The sequence below is a fragment of the Erinaceus europaeus genome, chromosome 20 (assembly GCF_950295315.1).
Source record: "Erinaceus europaeus chromosome 20, mEriEur2.1, whole genome shotgun sequence".
NCBI lineage: Eukaryota > Metazoa > Chordata > Mammalia > Eulipotyphla > Erinaceidae > Erinaceus > Erinaceus europaeus.
The window spans coordinates 21,519,431-21,544,320 of NC_080181.1; the positions used below are offsets into that span (position 1 = coordinate 21,519,431).

At 44.6% G+C, this 24,890-nt stretch overlaps 1 protein-coding gene across 3 annotated transcripts; it reads right to left on the reverse strand.

The window, feature by feature from the left end:
- Window positions 1-260: 260 nt before the first annotated feature.
- LAYN (layilin) lies at window positions 261-24,456 on the reverse strand. Of its 3 annotated transcripts, XM_060180100.1 has the most exons (8): window positions 23,916-24,456; window positions 23,324-23,350; window positions 19,230-19,527; window positions 10,705-10,862; window positions 7,567-7,599; window positions 6,469-6,552; window positions 3,601-3,703; window positions 261-885 (listed from the first exon to the last, which is right to left on the reverse strand). In XM_060180100.1, exons 1-8 carry the CDS (start codon window positions 24,346-24,348, stop codon window positions 522-524), a joined length of 1,500 nt encoding a protein of 499 aa, XP_060036083.1. In that variant the 5' UTR covers window positions 24,349-24,456; the 3' UTR covers window positions 261-521. The 3 variants fall into 3 exon arrangements, with proteins under 3 accessions (XP_060036083.1, XP_007538625.2, XP_060036084.1); XM_007538563.3 differs by lacking the exon at window positions 23,324-23,350 and having other exon boundaries at window positions 23,916-24,447; XM_060180101.1 differs by lacking the exons at window positions 10,705-10,862; window positions 23,324-23,350; window positions 23,916-24,456 and having other exon boundaries at window positions 19,230-19,471.
- Window positions 24,457-24,890: the final 434 nt, after the last annotated feature.

The window sequence follows — 24,890 nt, forward strand, 5'->3', positions numbered from 1 at the left end:
TTGATTTGATTTGATTCTACACACACACACACACACACACACACACACACACACACACACACACACACACACTCACACAATGAAATAAAAAAACAGATAATGAGAATTGCTGATGCACAGGCCAGCCTGAGGTTAGTATCTGTGGACTTTGAAAGGATCCTGTATTTTCTGTTTCTTTGTGATGTGTGTGCTGTTGTGTGGTGTAAGGAAAACTGCCCTTATCCCCGCCAATGAGAGCATGGTCTCCTGGAAGGCAGATATAACAAATCAAGTGACATTTATTTTTCTACCCATGATGGGCCTTAAATAAAGTGCTTCCTCAGAAGGTCAGGCTTGGGAGAGACTGAAATAAGGGTTACAGTATAAACTTGGAGATCCAGCAGGGGCTAATGGGGGCCACATGCTTTTCCCTGGGGTCTGGTCTCAGCATTTCTGTAGACCTTGAGAATATGTTCTTTCTGGGAAACAAGAGAATTCTGATTCTTTCTCTCCTTGTCAGTTCAAGCTCCTCTCCGTGCACCCTAATAACCATAGATTTCATTTTCCACCCATCCAGACTCCTTGCTCCTCCCTAGTCGTTCTGGGGAGAACTCATAAATGTCATTGGTCACAAAGCCACTCTCCATGCTCTCCAGAGTCACGAATCCACTCTCAGATGGGTTCACAGCCATATTGTCATAGTCACAAGACATGTCATCAGGGGTGGCTTCTCCTGAGCACACGCGAAATGAAATGTTCTTTGAGTCTGGCCGAGTTTCAGTCAAGTCAGCCTCACTCTGTTTCCGTATGACATTGTAAATCTCCAGGTTAGGGCTGCTCCCTTGCTGAGGGCAGGGCCAGGTAGGGTGTGGCTCCTTCAGGCCGGGGCTGGACTGCTCCTGTCTCCTAGGAGGAAAGGGTACCAGGGTTGAATATCTGAGACATGGGCTGAGCATCTCTGTGTGTCTAGTGCAGGCAGGAGGAAGCCCTCCTGAGCAGATGCATGCCGCTCCTCTTCCCACCTCACATTTAGACCAGGGCTTCCCAGTGGGGTGGAAATAGTCCTTAGAGAGCTGCCCTGTTCAAAGCAAATGTGTATCTCTCATTCCCTCCTACCAGAACATAGGGCAGGTGGCTTGCCCTGGAGTCCATGGAAAAAAATTGAAGAGGGAGAAGGTATCACACTTTTCTTTTCTTAATTAATTTTTTTTTTTTATGGGCAAGACAGAGGGAAACCAGAGTACCACTCTGGCAATATGGATTCAACTTGATAAGCCACCTCCACAGCTTCAAAATACCATTTTTTAAATTTTTGCATAGCTGGGGCCCCAGTTGTACATGATTTCACCACTCCTGGGCTGGCTGATTAATTCTTTTTTTATTTCAGATATGGAGTCAGTGATAGAGGAGGAAATTCACCACAGCACTGGATTTTCCTCTGGTGCCATGGTATTCCCATTGGTGCTAGAACTTAAATGCAGGCATCAGATACTTACCTAAATCACTGAGCTATCATCTGGCCCCAAAATAGCACACTTAAAAAAAAGTTACCTCTAAGTGAAATTTGGCTTACCTTTCAATTATGAATGTAGGGCATAAAACAGAATATCACAAATAATATATTTCACTTGATCAATGGAAATCATATCACATCATAGTTATTATAGATGCCTTAAATTGACTTACACTTGTCTCTACTTCAAAATGATAATTTTACCTGCCACTAAATAAAGTGCACTTTTTTTTTTTTTTTTGCCTTCAGGGTTATCTCTGGGGCTTGGTACCTACACTACAAATCCACTGCTCCTGGTGGTCATTTTTCTCCTTTTGCTACTCTTGTTGTTTATTGTTGTTGTTGTTGTTATTGCTGTCACTGTTATTGGATAGGACAGAGAGAAATTGAGAGAGAAGGAGAAGACAGAGAGGGGGAGAGAAGGACAGACACTTGCAGGCCCACTTCACTGCTTGTGAAGCCACTCCCTGCAGGTGGGGAGCCAGAGGCTTGAACCTGGATCCTTAAGCCAGTTCTTGTGCTTCATGCCATGTGTGTTTAATCCACTGTGCTACCACCTGGCCCCCCAACATTTTTTTTACCATGTCATTCTTGGAAATATTTTATGAAAGTATATAGCAGTGTAGTTGATTCCCTTGAATGCATTTTAATTTATGCATCTAAAAGTATTGTTCTGGTAAGCAATCTATAGATTTCTTTTTTTTTCTTTTTGCCTCCAGGGTTATTGCTAGGGCTTGGTGCAAATCCATTGCTCCTGGAAGCCATTTTTTACCATTTTATTGAATAGGAGAGAGAGAAATTAGAGAGAAGGGAGATAATAGAGAGGAAGAGAGAAAGACAGACACCTGCAGACCTGCTTTGCAGCTTGTGAAGCAGCCCCCCTGCAGGTGGGGAGTGGGGACTCAAACCAGGATCCTTGTACATAGCACTATGTACACTTAATTGGGTGTGTTACCACATGGCCCTCACAATCCATAGGATAGACTGTTATAGGAGTCTGTGGCACTGAAAAACAATTTAAAATTCCTGAGGCGGAGAGAGCTTAGCTTCAGAGTCACAACTCCCAGATCTTAGTGAAGTAAAAATAGAGTAAGGAAGAGAAATCAAGAACAAAGATGTAGAATAAGCAGGTAGAGAATAAATATATGTAATGTTTTGAACAGATTTCATTTTAGATTTAAAAGAACTAATAACATGATCATAGTAATAGTTACTGTTTGGGGTGTTTATATATGCTCATCATGCATGTATTAACTAACAGCTTTAATCCTTAAATTAATCTTAAGGGAGTTATAGAATAAAATTCAATAGGTTCTAGCATGTGATCTGGGTTTGAATCCAGCCCCTACCACGCTGGAGGAAGTTTCAGTGTTGGTTTTTCCTGTAACCTTCTCTCTCTGTTATTTGCTCTCTCTGTGTGTCTGTCTCCCTCTTTCTCTATCTATCTGAAAAAGTTGGCCAGAGAGGTGAAACAGCAGTGATAACAAAAATAAATTAATATAAAATAAAACAATATACAAGAGGTTTTATATTCAAAATGTCAATATAATTGAATTAACTCATCTTCAACTGGCCATTAAAGTAAGTCAGATTTTAAATAGGATCTTGGTTTCCCTGGGGTTTGAACTCAGTGCCTTGTGCCTAGTAAGGCATATACTCTAGGTGAGTTGTCTCCTGGTCTTTATCACATTTTAGTTAAGCAGTTTAATTCCCTATATTTTTCAAGATACCCTGGAAGAGCTGTGTTTTACATGCTCACTAGCTGTTCCTTTACTTATTCACCAAATGTCTTTAGAGTAAGAGCATATATTCCCAAGAGTATTTGGTTGAGTTATTCATGAAAAGGCAGGCTATATGTAACAGTTTCTCCTCTCAAGTGGTTGAGAATCTTTCATGTACACAAAATTACAGAACGTAAGGCCACTCTCTTAATCACAACAGAGTACAAATGCTTAGTAATTCCACAAATCTGGAGGACTGCAGCGAATTTATTCTCACATCTGTGATACTCTCTTGCAACGATTACGGCTTTTAATGCTTAACAGAATAGCATCCCAAATCCAAAATTCAAGATATACAAAGCCTTACATGATGATTGTTGTACTTACCTCCTTCTACAAATCCAAACCCAGCATAGAACGGTGGTGACCACCAGGAGGAGGAAAAGGGGAATGCTGGGAAGTAGGATGTAGGCAAGATTCAAGGCAGCTTCTGAAAAGAAAGATGTCCATTACCACCATTCATGTTTTTTGTATGTTTGTTTTTTGCTTCAAAACAGATATTTAAAAAGGCATAATTTAAACAGGGAAAAAATAGCGCAGTGGATTCGTGGTGCAGGCACCAAGGCCCAGCAATAACCCTGGAGGCAAAAAAATAATAATAATAGAATAGTTGGGGCCGGGGCAGTAGTGAAGCAGGTTAAGCAGGTTAAGTGCACATGCCATGAAGCACAAGGACCTGCGTAAGGATCCCGGTTTAAGCCCCCAGCTCTCCACCTCAGAGAAGGTCGCCTCACAAGTACTGAAGCAAGTCTGCAGATGTCTATCTATCTTTCTTTTTTTTTTTTGACACCTGCAGACCTGCTTCACTGCCTGTGAAGCAACCCCCCTGCAGGGTGATATATTTTTTGATAGGACAGAGAGAAATTGAGAGGGGAGGGGAAGATAGGGAGAAAGAAAGAGAGACACAGTTTTTGAAGTGATGCCCCTGCAGGTGGAGAACCCTGGACTCGAACTGGAATCCTTGCACAGGTGCTTACATTTCGTACTATGTGCGATTAACCGTGTGCGACTGCAGGCCCCTCTCCAGTTGTTTTAGGAGAGTTCCGTTTGTACATTTCAATGACAAAATATAACTTATTTTTTTTACATATTTACTTATTTATTCCCTTTTGTTGCCTTTGTTGTTTTATTGTTGTAGTTATTATTGTTGTCGTTGTTGTTGGATAAGACAGAGAAATGGAAAGGAGGGGAAGACAGAGAGGGGGAGAGAAAGATAGACACCTGCAGACCTGCTTCACCGCCAGTGAAGCGACTCCCCTGCAGGTGAGGAGCCAGGGGCTCGAACTGGGATCCTTACACCAGTTCTTGCGCTTTGCGCCACCTGCGCTTAACCCACTGTGCTACTGCCCGCCCAACTCCCTTTATTTTATTTTTTTAAGAAACCAGAGAACTACTTAACTTGGGTTTATGGTGGGGGTGTGGGTGGGGCTAGAACCTGGGATTTTGGACCCTCAGGCCTAGAAGTCTTTTTGCATAACCATTATGCTATTCCTCCTGCTCCAAATCTAAGATTTTATTTTATTAGTTTATTTTAATTTTTTTTTGTCTTAGGAGGTTGTACAGCTTTACAGCACAGAACTTACATGTATGAATCCTGAGTTCTGTCCCTAACATCACATATACCAAAGTGATACTCTAGTTCTTTAAAAAAAAAAAGTTAATATTCATACACAGATATGCAAATACTGGGGGTTGGGCAGTGGTGCACATGGTTGAGGGCACATGTTATGCTCAAGGACCTGGGTTCAGTTCCCCACGACCTGCCTGTAGGGGAAAAGCTTTACGAGTGGTGAAGCAGGGCTACAGATGTCTGTCTGTCTCTCTTCCTCTATATCTATCCTTTCCCTTTCAATTTTTGAGTGTCTCTATCCAACAAATAAAGTAATTAAAAAAAAGTTTAAAAAAGATGAAAATACTTTCCACTACCCATTTGCCATTAAAACTTTCCATTTTATAAACTAACCTACTTTTGTAATTGTGAAAACTAAAATTCGACGTTAAGCAAAATGATAGAAATAGTCTAGTGCTCTAATTCATTTTCTACCACCATTCCCCTCATACTATTTTTCAGAAGTGAATAAAAAAAACTAATGTGCTGTTCAATTTACATGTATTGCCTGCTTTGCAGATACAGAGCAAATACTAAGATCCAGGTGTTCTGTTTCTTAAACCAGTTCTCCATAACATAAGAAATGGCTTCTGTTGAGGGTCCAGAGGCCAAATCTAAGATTTAAAAACAATTTATTTATTTATTTATTTATTTATTTATTTATTCCCTTTTGTTGTCCTTGTTGTTTCATTGTAGTAGTTATTATTGTTGTCATTGTTGTTGGATAGGACAGAGAGAAATGGAGAGAGGAGGGGACGAAAGAGAGGGGGAGAGAAAGATAGACACCTGCAGACCTGCTTCACCACCTGTGAAGCGACTCCCCTGCAGGTGGGGAGCCAGGGCTCGAACCGGGATCCTTACACCGGTCCTTGCACTTTGCGCCATGTGCACTTAACCCACTGCGCTACCGCTCCACTCCCCAAATCTAAGATTTTAAAAGAGGATTTATTTATTAAAAGAGAGAGAGAGAGCAAAACTGTCACTCTGGGGGCTGGGCAGTAGCACAGCAGGTTAAGCGCACATAGCAAGGAGCGCAAGGACCAGCAGCATATGGACCCCAGTTCGATCCCCTGGCTCTCCACATGCAGAGGGGTTGCTTTCCAGGCAGTGAAGCAGGTCTGCAGGTGTCTATCTTTCTCTCCCCCTCTTTTTTCGATTTTTCTCTGTCCTATCCAACAACAAGGAAAGCCTAACAACAACAATAATAACAGCAATGATAAACTACAAGGGCAACAAAAGGGAAAAAATAGCTTCCAGAAGCGGTGGATTTGTAGTGCAGGCACCCTAGCGATAACCCTAGAGGCAAAAAAAAAACCAAACAAAAAACTGTCACTTTGGCACTTATGATGCCGGATAAAAATCCAAACTTTATGCTTGAAACTCCACCACTGCTCCACCTCCTGGGCCACATAAAATCTAACATTTAATGCAATTTTTGCTAAGTCACCAAAACCCTGACTAGTTCTTTTTATTTACTTTTTTTTCTTTACATAGCTGTGGGAAAGAACAAAGTCTGGAATGTAACCATGGTAACTTGGATCCAGAGACCCACCTCTCTCTTTTCTCTGGGAGTGTTCTGTACATACCTTTATTGTCTTTAAATGTTTCTTTGGCATCTTCTTTCTCTGTGTCTTCTGGAAGTATGGATGTTGTTGACTCAGTTCTTGTACCTGGAAAGAGACAAATGGACCTGAGAACCTAGAGAAAGGCACCATCACCACCATTCAAGCATCCTTTGAGTCCTACCAGATTCAAAGTAGGATGCTGAAAAGGCAGTCACAATTTGACCAGCACCATTTATAAACACAGAAAAGTAATGGGTTCAATTTCCTGGCTTAGAGGTTTAATTATCTTCATCTTTCTGGCAAGAGCCTTGCTACCAAGAACCAGGTCCTGAATCCACCAATGGGCAGCTGGCATCAAGGCACATAATGTCTTGAGGTGCAAGGAGAAGGCCAATGACTCACTTCTAGCATCATCAGTTGTCACTCTGATTCATTCATGACTTGTTAGATTGAATTATTTCCTTCACACAGTCATTAGTGACAAATTGCATCTGGAGGATATAGGGGTTGATAGCATAATGGTTATGCAAAGAGACTCTCTCGCCTGAGGCTCCAAAATCCCAGGTTCATTTCCCCCCCCAGTCAAACACACCACCATAAGCCAGAGCTGAGCTAAGCAGTGTTCTGGTGAAAAGCAAGCAAGCAAACAAATTGGATCTGGAAGTAAATTTGCTACTATTGTTTCTCAGCTTTGAGAGAAACAGGCAACAGAAGAGGGTGAGGTTAATCAATTACTTGCCATGCCCAGCTGTACCTCTCCAAAAGGTCAGGGTTAACACCAGTGGTTTTTTTGTTGAATAATCTAGTTCAAAAAACAGAAGGCTCAGGGCCAGATACTGGCACACCTGGTTGAGCACACAAGTTATAATGTGCAAGGACTCAGATTCGAGTCCCCAGTCTCCACCTGCAGGGGGAAAGCTTCATGAGTGGTGAAGCAGTGCTACAGGTGTCTCTGTTTCTTTCTCCCTCTCAATCTGCTTTGCTCTTGACTTCTGGCTATCTATCCCATAAATAAATGAATGAATGAATGAATAAATAAATAAATAAATTAAAAATAACCTAAGGTTCTAATTCTGAGAGGTTGCAGTTCAGCCAAAGTAACCCAAATGATGGGCTTACCTTCAGGCCTTGTCGAAGTGGGTGTTGGTTTCTCTATGACAGAAAGAAGCAAAAGCAAAAATATTAATATGATATCCATGCTATCTGGATGAAATAGATCAAAGAAAAGCATCTATTTATTTTCTCATATATATGCATCACAAAACAATGATTAAAGTCAAGAAATATACATTGCTATTCTGTTGTCTAATCTACAGTCCTTATTCAAATTCTGTCAATTGACTTAAAAATGTCCTTTGTAGAAAAATATCACCATTATCATCAGCCAGGGTTCAATTCACTTTGTGATGAGAAAAGTGAAGTTTAACCTGAAGCTGAAGGATGATAATTAGTTGATTAGGAAAGGCAGATGGATGTCGAAAGTATGGGAAACATCATGTTAAGAACTGTTAGGGGAGGGAGTCGAGTGGTAGCGCAGTGGGTTAAGCGCACGTGGCGCAAAGCACAAGGACCAGTGTAAGGATCCGGGTTCCAGCCCCCAGATCCCCACCTACAGGGGAGTCACTTCACAAGTGGTGAAGCAGGTCTGCAGGTAGAGTCTATCTTTCTCTCCCCCTCACTGTCTTCCCCTCCTCTCTCCCTCTCTGTCTTCCCCTCCTCTCTCCATTTCCCTCTGTCTTATCCAATAACGACGACAACAATAAAACAACAAGGGCAACAGAAGGGAATAAATAAATAAATAAATAAAACTGTTAGGGGAAGGACCAAATGGTGGCACACCCATTTAAGTGTGTATTCAATGCTCAAGGACTCAGGTTCAAGCCCCTGCCCCCGACCTGAGGTTAAAGAGGTTAAGCTTTGCAAATGGTGAAGCAGTGTTATAGTTCTCTCTCTCCCTCTCCCTTTCCCCCTCTCTCTTTCCCTCTTGATTTCTCTCTGTTTCTATTCAATAAAATCATCATCGTCATCATCATCTTGTGGGAGGGGATTCATAGAGTACAGAGAAGAATGGGATGGGCAAGAAAAAACACCATGAGAATTAAGGCTAAAGAAAGCTAAGTATCTGACTGAGTCTATTTCTTTAGGACATGCCAAGGTGTGTGAACTTATCCTGAGAACAGGGAGCATTATGGTAATGCATACATTTTTCTCCATGTGCCCACTCCCTGATCAGATCTATAGCTGTTATTCTTTGTGTCCTGCAGGCTCACCTCTAAGAATGGTGTCATTGGGGCTCCACTGTTTTTTATTTGTGATTGGACTTAACTAATAGAGGCAGAGGTAGGAATTGAGATGGAGAGAAAGAGAGAGATCCTAATAATTATTTCCACTACCCTCTTCTCATCTCATGGTTTGATAGTAGCTAAATTCTCTGATTAAATATCTTCCATGACCTCTAGCTTTCTCTGGACTCTGATAAAATCATTCCCTCTCTTAATCCTTGAAGCCTGGGAGAGGTAGCATCATTGCAGCTAGTTTGTGGGTTCTTCAGCATCTCATGCTCCTTGCCCATTTTTTTGTTGTTGTTTGCAAATAACCTTCTATAGCCTCACTAGATGTTTGGTGTGAATCATCTTTTGCAAGGCTTCAGTCTAATACAGGGAATAACAAAATTAATAAAGAATATGATCTTAAAAACTAAGTTTGGGGCCAGGCAGTGGCACACCTGGTTGAGTGCACACATTACCATGTGCAGGGATCCAGGTTTAAGTTCCCAGTCTCCACCTGAAGGGGGAAAGCTTCATGAGCAGTGAAGCAGATCTGCAGGTATCTATCTTTCTCTCTCCCTCTCCACCTCCCCGTAGCCTCTCAATTTCTCTCTGTCCTATCAAACAAAATAGAAAGAAAAAAAAAAAGGAAAACACTGGGCTTGGGGGCCAGACAGTGGCACACCTGGTTGAGTACAAACACTACTATACCATGCACAAGGATCCAGGTTCAAGCCTCTAGTCCCCATCTGCAGGGGGGAAGCTTCATGAGTGGTAAAGCAGTGCTTCAGGTGTTCCCCTCTCCCCTGTCAATTTCTCTGTCATATTAAATAAAAGACAGAAAATACATAAAATAAAAAACACCTAAGGATAAAGTAAAAAAGAAGGAAGTATAAAAACACATGTCAAAATCACATATTTCAAAAATCATTAAGGAAGTCCAAAAATTAAATTGTGGGGCTAATGATTGAAACTTAACAAAAGTGATATAGAAGACAGGTAATGTGTAACAAGTCCCTTGACTTCACTGTTCTGAGGAGAAAACTTGCTAAAGCAGACCCAGTTGTAACCTTTCCCCTGCTAGAGACAATTCTGTGTGGTGGGGAGGGCTAGGATTCTGGTGAGAATTCTACTGATAGGGTGAAGAAGGAGGAGGAAAATGCCTTTTTAGCAGTAAATGAGTCAAATTCAAACAAAATTTGAAAACAATAGGACTCTTTGCTCCCTAAATACATTTAAGAAATAATTCTACTCCTGTCAGGAAAATATGCAGAACAGAGGCCAAGCAGTTGACTTCAGGATGGTGACTCTTCAGAAGTAGTTCAAAAGACACTGCATTTAGATTTAGGTCAGTTCTAATGGATGAGTTTAAGCAGAGTGAGACAGTATCCTGGGTTGGAGCCAATTCAAAACCAGTAAGAAATCGATCTCTGGGAGCAAATGCCAGTTGCATTTTGTGGGGAGTTTAGACTTATTCCTCTAAGTGGCCTGCTATCTGCTCAAAGCTTGTTCAGTTATTGCCAATGTCTCCTGATCATTATTCTGACCCCTTAAAGTCTCAGAAAATAGTAGCGCGTGGTTGTTGGACAACTTGAATGAGCAATGAGCAGCTTATGTTAATTTTTCTTCTTCATTCCACGCCCCTACAGCCAACTACACATATGGAAAGAATGAGAACCGAGTATCTACTTAGAGGACTTTTTCTTCCCTGAAGTTCTCAAATTTCTTGTTTTATCATAAATTACCACCCCCCTTAAGTCCCCTCACTTAGCATCTGATATCCCTTTCATTTGCTAGAATTACTCCTCAGTGTGAAAGTGTATCCACATTTCCCTTCACAAGAATCCTTGAGGCCCACCTAACATTGCTGGCATTCACAGCACAGTTTTTCCCAGAAACCACATAACAAATTCTTGGAACTTACAGCAGCTTATGAAATGAGAGAGGAGGTTAAGAACTCAACCACATAACTTAGGAGAGGATTCATTACCATCAGAATATTTGCAAATGAAGTTGTTCTTCATGTTGCATCGGTCATCATTCCACTGAAACATGTAGGGGCCCCCGATACCCGGGGTTGCTGATGGCTGATGGTACATGACCACACAGACCTCACTGCCACAGGAAGGCTCATCCACATACCAGTTCCTGTAGGAAAGGCGAAAACAGTGCAAACAACTGGAGAAGGACATCCCCAAGACTTGAAAGCCTTGGCTTTCACTTTCAGCTCCATTAAGCCATAAACTTCAGAGTCTGCTTCAGAACACACAGAGAGGAAGCCTGGATTAAATCCTGCCAATAAGTAGTAGTGTTTGCTTTCAATAATGGACACTGCAATCAATCATCTGACATTTACCACAGGCTTTGATGCAGGGGGGAATGGAATTACCATACAATGTCTGCAAAATAATTCTGACAGAAGGCAGGGCCAGTCTGGATAATCTTATTTCTTTTTCTTTTTTTTTATTAGTGATTTAATAATGGTTTACAAGTTAATAAAATTGCAAAGGTATAGTTGACACTGCACCCACCATGACAGTTCTGTGCCTAGCCCTCACGCCACCCTCAGATAACCTCCATAGCTCTCACAAAGTCTCAGAGACAGCTTGGCTAATCCTATTTTCTTCTCTCTCTCTCTCTTTCTCTTTCTGTCTCTCAATATCAGATGCACTCATAAGAAAAACCTGGCTTGAGGAGAGGGGTGGATAGAGACATAGCATAATGGCTATGCAAAGACACTCTCATGCCTGAGACTCCAAGGTCCCAGGTTCAATCCCCAGCACCATTATATGCCAGAGCTCAGCAATGATCTGGTAAAACAAACAAAACCCTGGTTTATCTCATCTAGAGCTTGTCCTTCTCCCCTTTCCTCTTCCTCTTCACATGCCTTTCTAGCCCTGGGAAGTAGGTGGAAAATTCAAACACTTGAGCAAGGTTTTCTAAAACATGGAGGCTCTCAAAGCAGGTGAAGGATGGAAACTAAAGTAGGAGACCCATATTATCTTTCTGAGTTTTTCTCACTTAATTAGCTGGATGAGTCCTTCTTTCAGGTCCAGCCTCAGACTTCTTGTCTTTATCTCCCTAGCTTCTGAATCAGGTGTTTTAGCAGCTCTCCCTCGTAATCTCCCCCCCACACCTCTCAATTTCTCTCTGTCCTATCCAATTAAAAAATGGGGGAGATGGCCACCAGGAGCAATGTGTTCATAGTGCTGGCACTGAGCCCCATCCATACCCCTGGAGGCAAGGAAAAAAAAAAGAGAGAGAGAGACAAAAGAAAAATAAAAAATAAAATCATAACATCCTTAAAGACCAGTGGTACTTGGAAGTAAATGGTGTTTGATGTGTGGATACCAAGGTGTCTTGAATTCCAAAGAGACTGTCCATGCTGGGAGCCTTCTCCTGGTAGATATTAGTGTTTTCTCAGGGCTGGCCTTTCCCAGCTGCTTGACTGCACCTGAGCTGTTTCCTTCCAGGGCCCAGATCTTGTCTCATGCTCAGACTATTTAGCAAAGCCCTGCTGCTCTTTTTTTTTTTTTTTAAATATTTATTTATTTTTCCCTTTTGTTGCCCTTTTTTTCATTGTTGTAGTTATTACTGTTGTTGTTATTGATGTCGTTAGATAGGACAGAGAGAAATGGAGAGAGGAGGGAAAGACAGAGAGGGGGAGAGAAAGATAGACACCTGCAGAACAGCTTCACCGCCTGTGAAGTGACTCCCCTGCAGGTGGGGCTCTACCTGCTGTTCTTTCTAGGTCTTATCAGAACCATCCTTAAAGACAAGTCTCCTCACAGCACCCCTATACAGCTCTGCTAGAGTTCTGTATTGCTGCTCACTTAATAAAAGACCCGTTTGTACCCACTGGGGTGAGTGATGCTCCTTGCACTCTTTGGTTGCTGTGCCTGGAAACTGGGAAGCCTGACCTGGGCTGGGCTCTGCCTTTCTTTAGTTACCTCCAAGTCATTTATCAACCCTCTTGGTGAGCCTCCTACCCTGACTTGCCTTATTTTCTTCTTCATTGGTCTTACAATGTTATGACAGAATGTTGTTTCATTGCTGAGATGGTGGAATGGAAGAGATATACTGTACTAGCTTCTATCTTGAGCCAGCTATCAGGCATAGAACTCACTGATAGAAGTCAGGTTATCAGTCAACGTTCATATTCAGCGGGGAAGCAATTATAGAAGCCAGACCTTCCACTTTCTGCAACCCACAATGACCTTGGGTCCATACTCCCAGAGGGATAAAAAATAGGAAAGCTTGGGGGTCAGGTGGTGGCGCAGTGGGTTAAGCGCATGTGGCGCAAAGCACAAGGACTGGCATAGGGATCCCGGTTCGAGCCCCCGGCTCCCCACCTGCAGGGGAGTCACTTCACAGGCGGTGAAGCAGGTCTGCAGGTGTCTCTTTTTCTCTCCCCCCTCTGTCTTCCCCTCCTCTCTCCATTTCTCTCTGTCCTATCCAACAATGAACAACATCAACAATGGCAACATTGATAACCACAGCGAGGCTACAACAACAAGGGCAACAAAAGGGGGAAAAATGGCCTCCAGGAGTGGTGGATTCGTGGTGCAGGCACCGAGCCCAGCAATAACCCTGGAGGAAAAAAAAAAAAAGAATAGGAAAGCTATCAAGGGAGGGGATGGGATATGGAGATCTGGTGGTGGGAATTGTGTGGAGTTGTACCCCTCCTATCCTATAGTTTTGTTAATGTCTCCTTTTAAAAATAAATTAATTAATTAAAAAAAAAGAAGCCAGGTTATGAGGAGGAGGAACCCTGTAGCGTTACAGCAGGTGCACATGGTACTGACTTTTCCTGTTTGTCTATAGGAGCCTATAGGTATTTTCTATAGTAACCATATACTTTAGAGAGAGAGATGCCAAAACATTACAGGTACTGTTGGACAGAAGGTGCAAGTTCACATCAATACCCAAAGGCTACCTGCACCAAAATATGTCCAGTTGTATTTCACATGTGATAAGCAAGTTGGACTGCATAGTCTCTTGGTGCCCCTTGCCTTACTAGAAAGGCCAGGGTTTTTGTTGTTGTTTTTATTTTTCCTTCCTACAAAAGGCAAATATTTCTTAGCTACAGAAGACAAAGCCTTGCTATAAAAACCTAGGGAGTTTGCATTGTGATTCTCTTATTGCGGTTTACCACAAATATTCTACGGTATTATTTTTTCTACCGTTGATCCTGCTCTTAATACGGTTTTCTACATTTTATAATCCAAGTTGCAAAGGCTGCTTATCTTACAGCCTATACCTGCTTCCGTCCTTTTCTGTTCTGGAGCCTACTCAAAGCCAGATAGATGTCTTATACCTGTTGATACTTGGACCAGAACCACCTTCCCAGGTAGAAGATTGTCATGATCTACATGTTGTCATGAAGTAGCAGACCCTTGAATCATCACAGGGCTTATGCCCAGCTCTCTAACATGTGAGTCTGATGTACTGACAGAGAGTAGGAAAACTAATTCCACCCAGAAACAAGATCATACATTGTATACTTGTCAATTCCAAATGATTACAGCTAGGATTTCTCTTTCTGATGATGGAAAGGAATGTATTCACTATGTCCGCCCATGTTAACCTGCTTTCACAAATGGACCTTAAATGTGACAGCAGCTACAACTGGGGCTTCTACTTGGCTGAGTTTGTGCTATTCTAGTATTAGCCTTCACAGGCAACCTGGCTTTTGTATGTGTCAGGCCAGTGAATTAAATAGAAATGTGATGAGCTGTAATACATTTTCTAGGTCTTTAAGGATGTTATGATTTTCTTTTTTTGCCTCTAGGGGTATGGGTGGGGCTCAGTGCCAGCACTATGAATCCATTGCTCCTGGTGGCCATTCCCCCCTCCTCCATTTTTTTTTTATTGGATAGGACAGAGAGAAATTGAGAAGTGGGGGGAGATTATGAGGGAGAGAAAAACAGAGATACCTGCAGACTTGCTTCACTGCTCATGAGGTGAACCCTCTGCAGGTGGGGAGCACGGGGGACTCAAATCCGGATCCTTGCACTTAGTGCTATGTGCACTTAACGGGGTGCACCAACGCCTGGCTCCAGGATGTTATGACTTAATATCATCACTTTCTGGACAACACATTGTTCTATATTTACTGTCTTTGAGAAGACAGAGAAGAATGTAGTTTCAGAGGCCTCCAACTGACATTCTTTACTACTACAGCTCTTCTGTCATTGACTAAGGAGCCAAAGTGAGTCTAAATCTACCTCCAAATATGCCTGCTCAACTCCTATACTTGGAGGCTGGGGAGTTAGCACTGGATGGGCCTCAGACTGAGCTGATCCTGTCCTTAATATTCTCCCAACCTAATAGGTCACCTGGAATTAATCAGTCAGATATAAGAATACAATTCCAAATGGATTCAAACTGCAATACAACCACACTCAGAGTTGGTCCTGAAAGATCAAGGGGTAAGAGTACATCCTCCCCAATGGCCAGAGCTTAGCTGGTACCCTCACTTAAGCACTTCACATGGACAAAGGCTATTGGAGAACAGTAAGACTTAGGGGTAAGGTAGAGACCTTGACCAGTAGATGAGGAGGAAGAATTTTTCTCAAAGGAGAAAGAGGGGAAGACTGGGAAAAAGGAGCTCTTAGACACTTGAGCCACTGACAGAAGAAGTTTATTCAATCATTAGAGTGATGTGAACAGACATATGGGAGTAGGCTCTCTCCCTCTCCCTCTCCCTCTCCCTCTCCCTCTCCCTCTCCCTCTCCCTCTCCCTCTCCCTCTCCCTCTCCCTCTCCCTCTCCCTCTCTCTCTCCCTCTCCCTCTCAGAAAGGGTGAGGTTCTATCACATGCTGTAACCCACTAGAAAGCATCTGGCATAAAAGAATCACTGAACAGCCAGGGAGACAAAAAAAGCTATCCAGTTGAGGTCAGCCTCTCTGTTCCAGGGTCTCAGTCAGGACTACTATGCAAAGGCTTTCACATTTTATTTCTTTTTGTAATATATATATATATATATATATATATATATATTCCTTTTGTTGCCTTTGTTGTTGTTATAGTTATTATTATTGTTGTTATTGTTGTCGTTGTTGGATAGGACAGAGAGAAATGGAGAGAGGAGGGGAAGACAGAGAGGGGGAGAGAAAGACAGACACCTGCAGACCTGCTTCACTGCCTGTGAATTGACTCCTCTGCAGGTGGGGAGCTGGGGGCTCGAACCGGGATCCTTTCTCCCGTCCTTGCACTTTGCACCACGTGTGTTTAACCCAATGCTCTACCTCCCGATTCCAGGCTTCCACATTTTTTACGATCTATTACTGCTGGATTCCCGATAAGAATTCATCAGAGGGAGTTGGGCAGTAGCACAGCAGGTTGAGCACATGAGGCACAAAGCTCAAGGACTAGCATAAGGATCCCAGTTCAAGCCCCCGGCTCCCTACCTGCAGGGGAGTCTCTTCACAAGCGGCGAAGCAGGTCTGCAGGTGTCTATCTTTCTCTCCCCCTCTCTGTCTTCCCCTCCTCTCTCCATTTCTCTCTGTCCTATCCAACAACGACATCAATAACAACAACAATAATAACCACAAGAATAAAAAAAAACAAGGGCAACAAAAGGGAAAATAAATAAATAAAATAATAATAAAAAATAATTCATCAGAGTAAGAGGCCAACTTTAATGCAAAGGAAGTGAGGAGAAGACACCCTGCTGGGAGTTGACTAGTCACCTCACATACTGCAAAGTGCTGTAGCTGCCAGCCTGGCAGAGTGACAGAATATTTTGTTGAAAACAGCTTAAAGGCAATACTGTACAAGGATAGGGAGTTCATGCTCCAAGATGCAATGCTTACTGTGAATCAATGCTCTTCATTCTGCCCCTAGCCCTGCTTGCCCTTTACTGACATGGGCCCATTTGAGGACTTTGTTTCTTGTCTCTGCAGTGCTAGGCTTGGTGTGTTTAAAGGGTGTGGTTCCCAGAGGAGAAATATTTCCACCCAGAAGATAGAGTTAGTCTGACTGAACTAGGAGTGATGATGGCCACTGGGGCACTCAGGCCCTCAGGAATCTACATGTGCAGGGACCAGCAGACAAGAAAGGAGGCCAGTACCTCAGTAGGAGGTAACTGACCTGAATCCTAAGGAAAAAGGTCAACTGCTTCACATTTTGGGTATGCCCCCGGCATGTCTACTTGGGTATCTCTTGATATTCCTGGTCCCAATTTTAATGGCAAATGGAAAAGTTCATTCACTTCAGCCTGCGAAATGCAAGGTGACTAGGGCCTCACACTCCTGAAGGAAGAAGGTTTGGGTCAAGGGGAGCTACTGAACTTCCTGAGCAAAGGGTAAGGGGAATCTAGCCTGGACAGTAGCAGAGACAGGTCACTAAGTATTTCTGTGGTCCTGAGATCAGTGTAGGGCTGGGAATGTAGTTTATCCTGCTAACATTCCTTTTTCAAATTTCTCCGAAGAAGACAAACCCATGAAATGCTGCAGGTGCTACTCCTGAGACTTAGATGACAATGCAGTTCTCATTAGCATGATAGCTAGTCTTTAACAGATGTTGACCTGTTATCTTAGATGTAATAGGGAGAACGTCTATATGTATTTAATCTTCATTGTTTTGAATGGTTGTGAGTTTAAACATTTCTCCCTATATTATTGTTTACCAGCTAGATTTTCTACTTCTTGAACTGTCTGCTCTGGTCTCTTACTTCTTTATATCTGAGGGGTTTATTAACTTACATAAGCTCTTGTGTTTTATTGACATAGAAATTCTTTTGAAGGATTTTTTTTCTGATTTATTTATTTATTATTATTTTTACTGTTTATTTGTTTGTTTATGTTTTTGCCTCCTGGGTTATTGTTGTGGCTCAGTGCTGGCACTAGGAATCCACTGTTCCTGGAGTCCATTCTTTCCTTTTTAAAAAATATTTATTTATTTATTTTCCCTTTTGTTGCCCTTGTTTTTTTATTGCTGTTGTAGTTATTATTATTGTTGTTATTGATATTGCTGTTGTTAGATGAGACAGAGAGAAATGGAGAGAGGAGGGGAAGACAGAGAGGGGGAGAGAAAGACAAGACACCTGCAGACCTGCTTCACCGCCTGTGAAGCGACTCCCCTGCAGGTGGGGAGCTGGAAGTTCACACCGGGATCCTTACGTCAGTCCTTGCACTTCGTGCTGTGTGCGCTTAACCCACTGCACTACCACCTGACCTCCCCCCCTTTTTTTCTTTATCCCATTTTATTTGATAGGACAGAGAGAAATTGAATGGGGAGGGGGAGATAGAGAAAGAGAGACACCTGCAAATCTGCTTTAGCGCTTGTGAAGTGTCCTTGTGCATATTACTATGTGTACTATGTGTACTTAATCAGATGTGCCACCATCTGGCCCCTATTTATTTATTTTTAAATATTTATTTTATTTGATAGGACAGAGAGAAACTTAGAGGGGAGTGAGAAGATAGAGAGGGAGAGAGAGAGAGGGACCTGCATCTATGCTTCACCACTTGTGAAGTTTCCCACTATAGGTGGGGACCGGGAGCTTAAACCCAGGTCCTTATGCATGGTTATGTGTGCACTCAGCTGGGTGCACCACCACCTGGCCCCCTCCAAGTATTTTTTTCAACCGATACACTGCTCACCTCTGGCTAATGGTGGTGCTAGAGATTGAACTTGGGACCTCTTATATGCAAGTCTTCTGCACAACCACCATGCTATCTCCCTGGTTCAATATGGTTAGTGTGAAACCATAAAAACTTTTTGCCAGATTTGGTGTAACATTTTCTAGTCTTTGGCTTATCTTTTAAAATTTTTTATTATCTTTATTTATTGGATAGAGAAAGCCAGAAATCAAAAGGGAAGGGGGTGATAGAGAGGGAGAGAGACAGAGAGACACCTGCAGCCCTGCTTCACCACTCATGAAACTTTCCCCCTGCAGGTGGGGACCGGGGGCTCGAACCTGGGTCCTTGCGCATTACAATACGTGTGCTCAAGCAGGTGTGCCACCACCTGGCCCCTGGCTTATCTTTTAATGTTGATTCTTTTTAAGGTTTGTCCAAGTCTACTGTACTTAATAGGGAAAGGTGAGAGTGAGTCCATGGTGCCAGGGTGGGGTGTGAATGGAAGCTTACTTAGGAGGGCCTGTACTCCTAGCCAGTCTCTCAAAATAGGTCTTGGCTCTGATTTCTTGCCAGTTATCATCCTGTAATCTGGAACTCTAACTTGAGCCTCAGCCCCCTAGATCTTCAATCTCTTATTGTATTCCAGGCAAAGATAACCAGAACCACTGACTTCAAACTATTGTGCAGTTAGAACACCGTTTCTGGGTCATATCACCAGAATACAGCACTCTGGACATGAGCTGGGTTCAGACTAAAGCTAAGTCACCAGTTTGCACATTGCTTTGGTCAGTGGCTGTCCCACTGTTGCTATCCTCCCAAGGCTCTTCTCTTCCCGGTTGGGTCTTCTCTAATCTGGCACCATGCATCCAGTCTAACATTTAAAAACTTGTGTCAAATGAGTTATCTGCCGTGAATTCTGTACATTTACCTGAATGCTGCTGTGCTGCCATCAGTCCAAGCATACAGGTCCTGGCAGGCTGTGCTGTTGTTTCGTTTCTCTTCATGCCTCCTGAGTCCAATCCAGAAATCGCCATCGGAAGCCAGGAGGTTTCCAATTAAATTTTCTATCATTCTCTGTTCAGCTTCAGACTCGATGCTGACTAGGTGGCCCCCATCTCTCCTGCAGGTTTCTCTGGCTTCCTCAAAATTCAGCCTTCGAAAAGCATCATGGAAGTAAATGACTTTATAACAAGGCCTCTGTGTTCCTCCCCGACAGACCAGCTGCCCTAGAGAGGAAAAAAAAAACAAACCCCACAAAAAGTCAGCTTCTTTGAGTGCTCCCCAAAGTGTCCCAAAACATTATCATGCCAGGGCAGGGGTGCTTGGTAGCATATGGTTGGAGCTGTCTCTGGGCAGGAGGAAATCTGATAGCTCCGGAGTGGACTGTAAGATATCATTCATGGTTTTTGGAGCAAATCAATGCCCCTTTTAGTGTATAGACACAGTGATATAAATTCTAGTACCTATGCTGTGTAGTGGTTTATGTTTTGTTTCTTCTTCTTTTTTTTCTTTTTTATATTTATTTTATTTATTCCCTTTTGTTGCCCTTGTTGTTTTATTGTTGTAGTTATTATTATTATTGTTGTTGTTGTTGGATAGGACAGAGAGAAATGGAGAGAGGGAGGGGAAGACTGAGAGGAGGAGAGAAAGATAGACACTTGCAGACCTGCTTCACCACCTGTGAAGTGACTCCCCTGCAGGTGGGGAGCCGGGGTTCGAACCGGGATCCTTATGCCAGTCCTTGTGCTTTGCGCCACCTGCGCTTAGCCCGCTGCACTACAGCCCGACTCCCTGTTTTGTTTCTTCTACTACAGACTCTTGAAAAACAGATATTTAAAAGTATTTTATTTTGTTATTTTATTGGAGAGAGACAGAAAGAAGTTGAGAGGTAAAGGGGATAGAGGAAGGTTTAGAAAGAGTGACACATGTAGCCCTACTTCACCACTTGTGAAGCTGTCTGTCCCCCCACCCCCACAGGTAGGGGCTGGGGGTTTAAACCTGGGGTCCTTACACATGGTAATGTGTGTGCTTACCCAGATGCTCCACTGCTCAGCCCCTGACTTTCTTTTTTTCTTTTTTTTTGCCTCTAGGGTTATCAATGGGGCTCAGTGCTGGCACTATTAATCCACTGCTAGCGGTCATCCCCCCCCCCCCATTTTTGTTGCTCTTGTTGTTATTGTTTTTGTTGTTGGATAGGACAGAGTGAAATTGAGAGAGGAGGGGAAGACAGAGAGAGGGGAGAGAAAGACTGACATCTGTGGATCTGCTTCCCCGCTTGTGAAGTGATCCCCCTGCATGTGGGGAGCCAGGAGCTCGAACCCGGGTCCTTGTGCTTCGTACCATGTGTGCTTACCCTGCTGCACTGCTGCCTGGCCCCTGACATTTTTGTTTTTAAAAGAGAAGGATGGAGATGTATGATCTCAATTAAAGGCACAAAAATAACACTTTCATGCCATTAGGGAGTCTCAGGGCATAGTGTGACTTCAACTGAGTTCTCTCTCCTAGGCAGTTCCTGTAGGCCAGTTAGAAGTATTCCAAAATCAGTCACAGGATCCTTAGTTCTTGAACCATTTGTCTATAAACAGGACTGGGAACCTCCCCCAGTCCATAGTGTTAGCAGAAACAGAGGGTGTCAGATCCATGTTTTTTGTTTGTTTTTGCTGCTTAAAGACAACAGTTAAGATTTACTAAACTCTTTTTTCCCCCCTGAGTTCCACACTATGTGCTGTGAACTCTGCTAAATGCAAGATTTAGTATGTCATGGGACCCTCGTGATAATCTCAATTAGATATTGTTTATGCCCTATTTTACAGAAGAGAAAATGGAGGGTCGGTGACTTTAAGTAGTTTGGCTAAGGTCACCTAGCTTTCAGCAGCATTATCTAAGTTAGAACCCCGATCTACTGACAGAGTCATGCCACTAACCTCTGGCAGTGTGGAGATGTAGTCATTAAGCTGTTCTGGTGTTTCACCTTTCTTCACTCCTGCCTACCCCCTACTGCACCTCCGACTCAGGTGGTGACTGTTTGTGTGGTGTCTCAACTGACTGACACTTGAAGGGCTGAAGACCAGTTCAGACAAATAGAGAGGATTTTGAGGTACAAATAACAAGGCATTCTCCAGTACACATGCTCTAGTTTGCCCCTGGGTGTCGGGAGCCTTGCTGCACCCCCAAGCATTAGCCTCATTACTCTTGCGTTCAGACGATTAGAATTGAGTCTACACTCTGTGCCAGGCATTGTGCTAGACATCGGCAGGCAGAAACTAGTGCCAGCTCCTAGCCTACAGGAGCATGTGGCCCATGTTTCTGGACTGAGGTGAACAAAGTGAAAGCCGAGTTCCGCCAACGGGTAGGATTCCTTGGAAAAAGTGAGTCAAATCATGGACTGTGGGTCAGAGTTGCTGCCACAGAGCAGAGGAGTGATGAGTCCTGGTTTGGGAACCTCTTCCAGCCCTCTGGATGGCTTTCATTTTCCTGACTTGTTTTGCAGCTGTGCAAGGATTCAAACAGGATTCATTATTCCCAAACTGTCTGGAATACAGGGCAAAAGGCCACAGCTAACGGCCTATTCACTGCCAAATGGAAAGGGAGCACACACAGATTATCCAGAAAAGCTCCCATGAATTCTCATTTCTTCTTTCACTGCCTTGGCCAAGAAATTCTCAGTAAGAAACACGTTCTCTCTCTCTCTCTCTTTTTAAAAAATATTTATTTATTTTCTCTTTTGCTGCCCTTGTTGTTTTTTATTGTAATTATTGTTGTTGTTGTTGGATAGGACAAAGAGAAATGGAGAGAGGAGGGGAAGACAGGGAGGGGGAGAGAAAGAGAGACACCTGCAGACCTGCTTCACCACCTATGAAGTGACTCCCCTGCAGGTGGGGAGCCGGGGGCTCTAACTGGGATCCTTACACTGGTCCTTGTGCTTCATGGCACATGCACTTAACCCACTGTGATACCGCCTGACTCCCAGGAAGCAACAAATGTTTTTGCAACAAATTTTTGCATCCTCCCCCTGCCTCTGTTATTCTTCTGCCGTTGCTAAATAGAGAAACTTGAGGAGCACAGGAAATGGCTTCCCCAGGAGAGTGCACATTTTACCATGTGCGAGCCTCTGGCCACCAGGTGGGAGCACCTGCATTGGGAAGCTGAACAGTCAGTGATGCCATGCCGTGGTGTCTCTCTCTTCCCTGCCTCTCACCCGGTGTGTTCAAAAGGAAAGAAAGAAAGGACAGTTGGGAGCAGAAGAATGGTGCAGGCATGGACCCCAAGGGGTAATTGTGGTGGCTTAAGAGAAGGAAAGAAACTCTAATCGGAAGGACATTAGCAAATTAGGAGGCCTCAAAAGCAGGACATTCTTCTCAACAAGGAGGTATTGCAGGGAGGCTGGAGGTCTCTGGCTTGAGAGACTGTACTAGGAAGCTGCCTGGGAAGAAGGCTGGGCCAACTCAGCTTCTATGATTCCTTCAAGGAAGCTCCAAATGAATCAGTAGAGGAGAAACGAAGGACCCCAGTTTGAACACCAGTGTAACATAAGCTGGAACTAAATTTACTGGCAATCCCCACTTTTCCATAGCTGTATTGTCAAGGGAAAATATAACACCTTAAGCCAGTTTCCTGTCTGGTCCAGCCTGGCCACACATCCCAAGTCAGCAGGGTGAGTGCCAGACAGAGCCCGAGCTGGACGGGGGCCGAGGGCCCATCTGGTTCCCCTGCCTTCAGGAAGTTTCTTTCTCTTCTCATTGGCAGGAAAGGGAAGGGCGGGAGGGCCGTTGATCCCCTCTACCAAGGACGAGATCCCGTGCAGCCCTGACTCAATTACACGCCCCCTTTCCATCAGGAAACCATATTTGAGCCTGTCAATCATTTTGGCATGCATGCAAAGAGGAGCAGAGATTTGCATTCTCCCCACCCCCCTCCAGGCTAATCAGTGGGCGCCTGAGAAGGGGACCTGAGACTAGGGCAGTCACATTCTCCTCCGACATGCAGAACAAATGCAAGAGGCAAGAAGCCAGAGCACTGTACCTCCTCTGAGGTCCAAGTCCGGGACTGCTGTGAACGACAGGAGGAAGGAAGCAGAGTCATTCTCAGAGTCAGGCAGGGCTCGTCCCGGACGAACTAGGCTTCTTTCCCCACCTCCAAGCGCAGAACCCGGCCCCCCTCACCCCCCACCCTCCGCGAGAGGAACAGACCCGGTTCCCACGGCACAGCCCATCCTGTGTCCCTACTGTACCCGCCGGCCCCAGGGACGGGCGCCCCCCAGTGGCGGACCCACTGCTCCAGGTTCCCGGGGACTCTAGCGCCGCACTCTAGGGGGCGACTGCTGGGGCAGTTACATCTACAACGCCCCTGAGTCTGCATCCCCCAAACCCTCGGAACTCTGGTTTGGGGCGTTCGAAGATACAAAGGGAATCCCGCGGGTATCAGCCGTGGGGTGATTGCTTCCTTCCTTAGAAGCAGGGGCCGCTGGAGGACCTAGTCCACTCGCCTCCCGCGGTCTACGCGGAGCCCAGGAAGAGGTGGAGCCGCCCCGCAGACAGTCCGCAGAAGCCGGTAGTGTGTGTGCGCCAGCTGCGCCCCAGCAGCCACCGGCCCCTGTCCCGGCCAGACCACTCACCGCTCAGCAGACGACCGGCCGCGCCCCGGGGCCCCGCCAGTAGCGCGGCCAGCACCACGGCCCGCAGAGCCGCTCCCAGCTGCATGGCCCGGCTCGGGTGGGCGCGCCCTCGGACACCCCGGCGCTTCCGCGGTGGAGCAGGCGGTCCGGCACCCTCTTGCACCACGACTGCAAAGGCGGAGGGAGCATCTCCAGAGGACCCACCGACCTGACACCCGGAGGAGGCCGGGAGGGCGGGGAGCCAGCCTGTCGCCCCCCGCCCCCCCTCCCGGACGTCACAGCAGGGAGGGCAGCCGGACCGGCTGGCCCGCCCCCCCCAGCTGCCTTTTCCAGCGCCTAGGGCGCCAGACACCCTCGGCCCGCCCGAGGGGAGCGAGCGGAGAATGGAGCTGGCTCCCTGCCCCACTGCGAGCTTCCACGGGAGACCCTCCATTTGCCTTAGGCACGGGGCCGAGCAAAAGCACAGTCTGGCTTTTTTGGTACTTGATGAAGAGAGCACTGTGGCTACAAATCAGGACAGCTGCTGTTCCTCAATTTACAGGAACCACAGATCCCACCCGGCTGGGCGCTGCAGTGTGGACTGATGGCAGACAAGGCTCTGAGTCTGACCAGGGGTTCAGGGTTACTCGTGAAGAGGAAATGGAAAACTGGAGGAACAGCTGCTCAAGTAGACACATGGAACGGTGAGAAAGTGGCAGACAGAGTTCCGCATGAGAGGAGAGAGGTTCCACCTGAAGTCAAAGCAAGGAAACCATAATGCTTTCTTGCAAGGTGCATGCTGAGAGACGTCAATAATTGTTTAACTTGAGGTCTCCGCACCCTCAACCCCCATTCCAGAGAATGACTAATCTCTGTAAAAGAGTTCTTCAACGACCCAGATCTCAGTAGGTGCTGTGTTCTTAACTCATTCAGTAGTTCTTTTACATCTGTCTCATCTGAAACAAAGTTTATGAGCCTACCCTAATAATAAAGTGA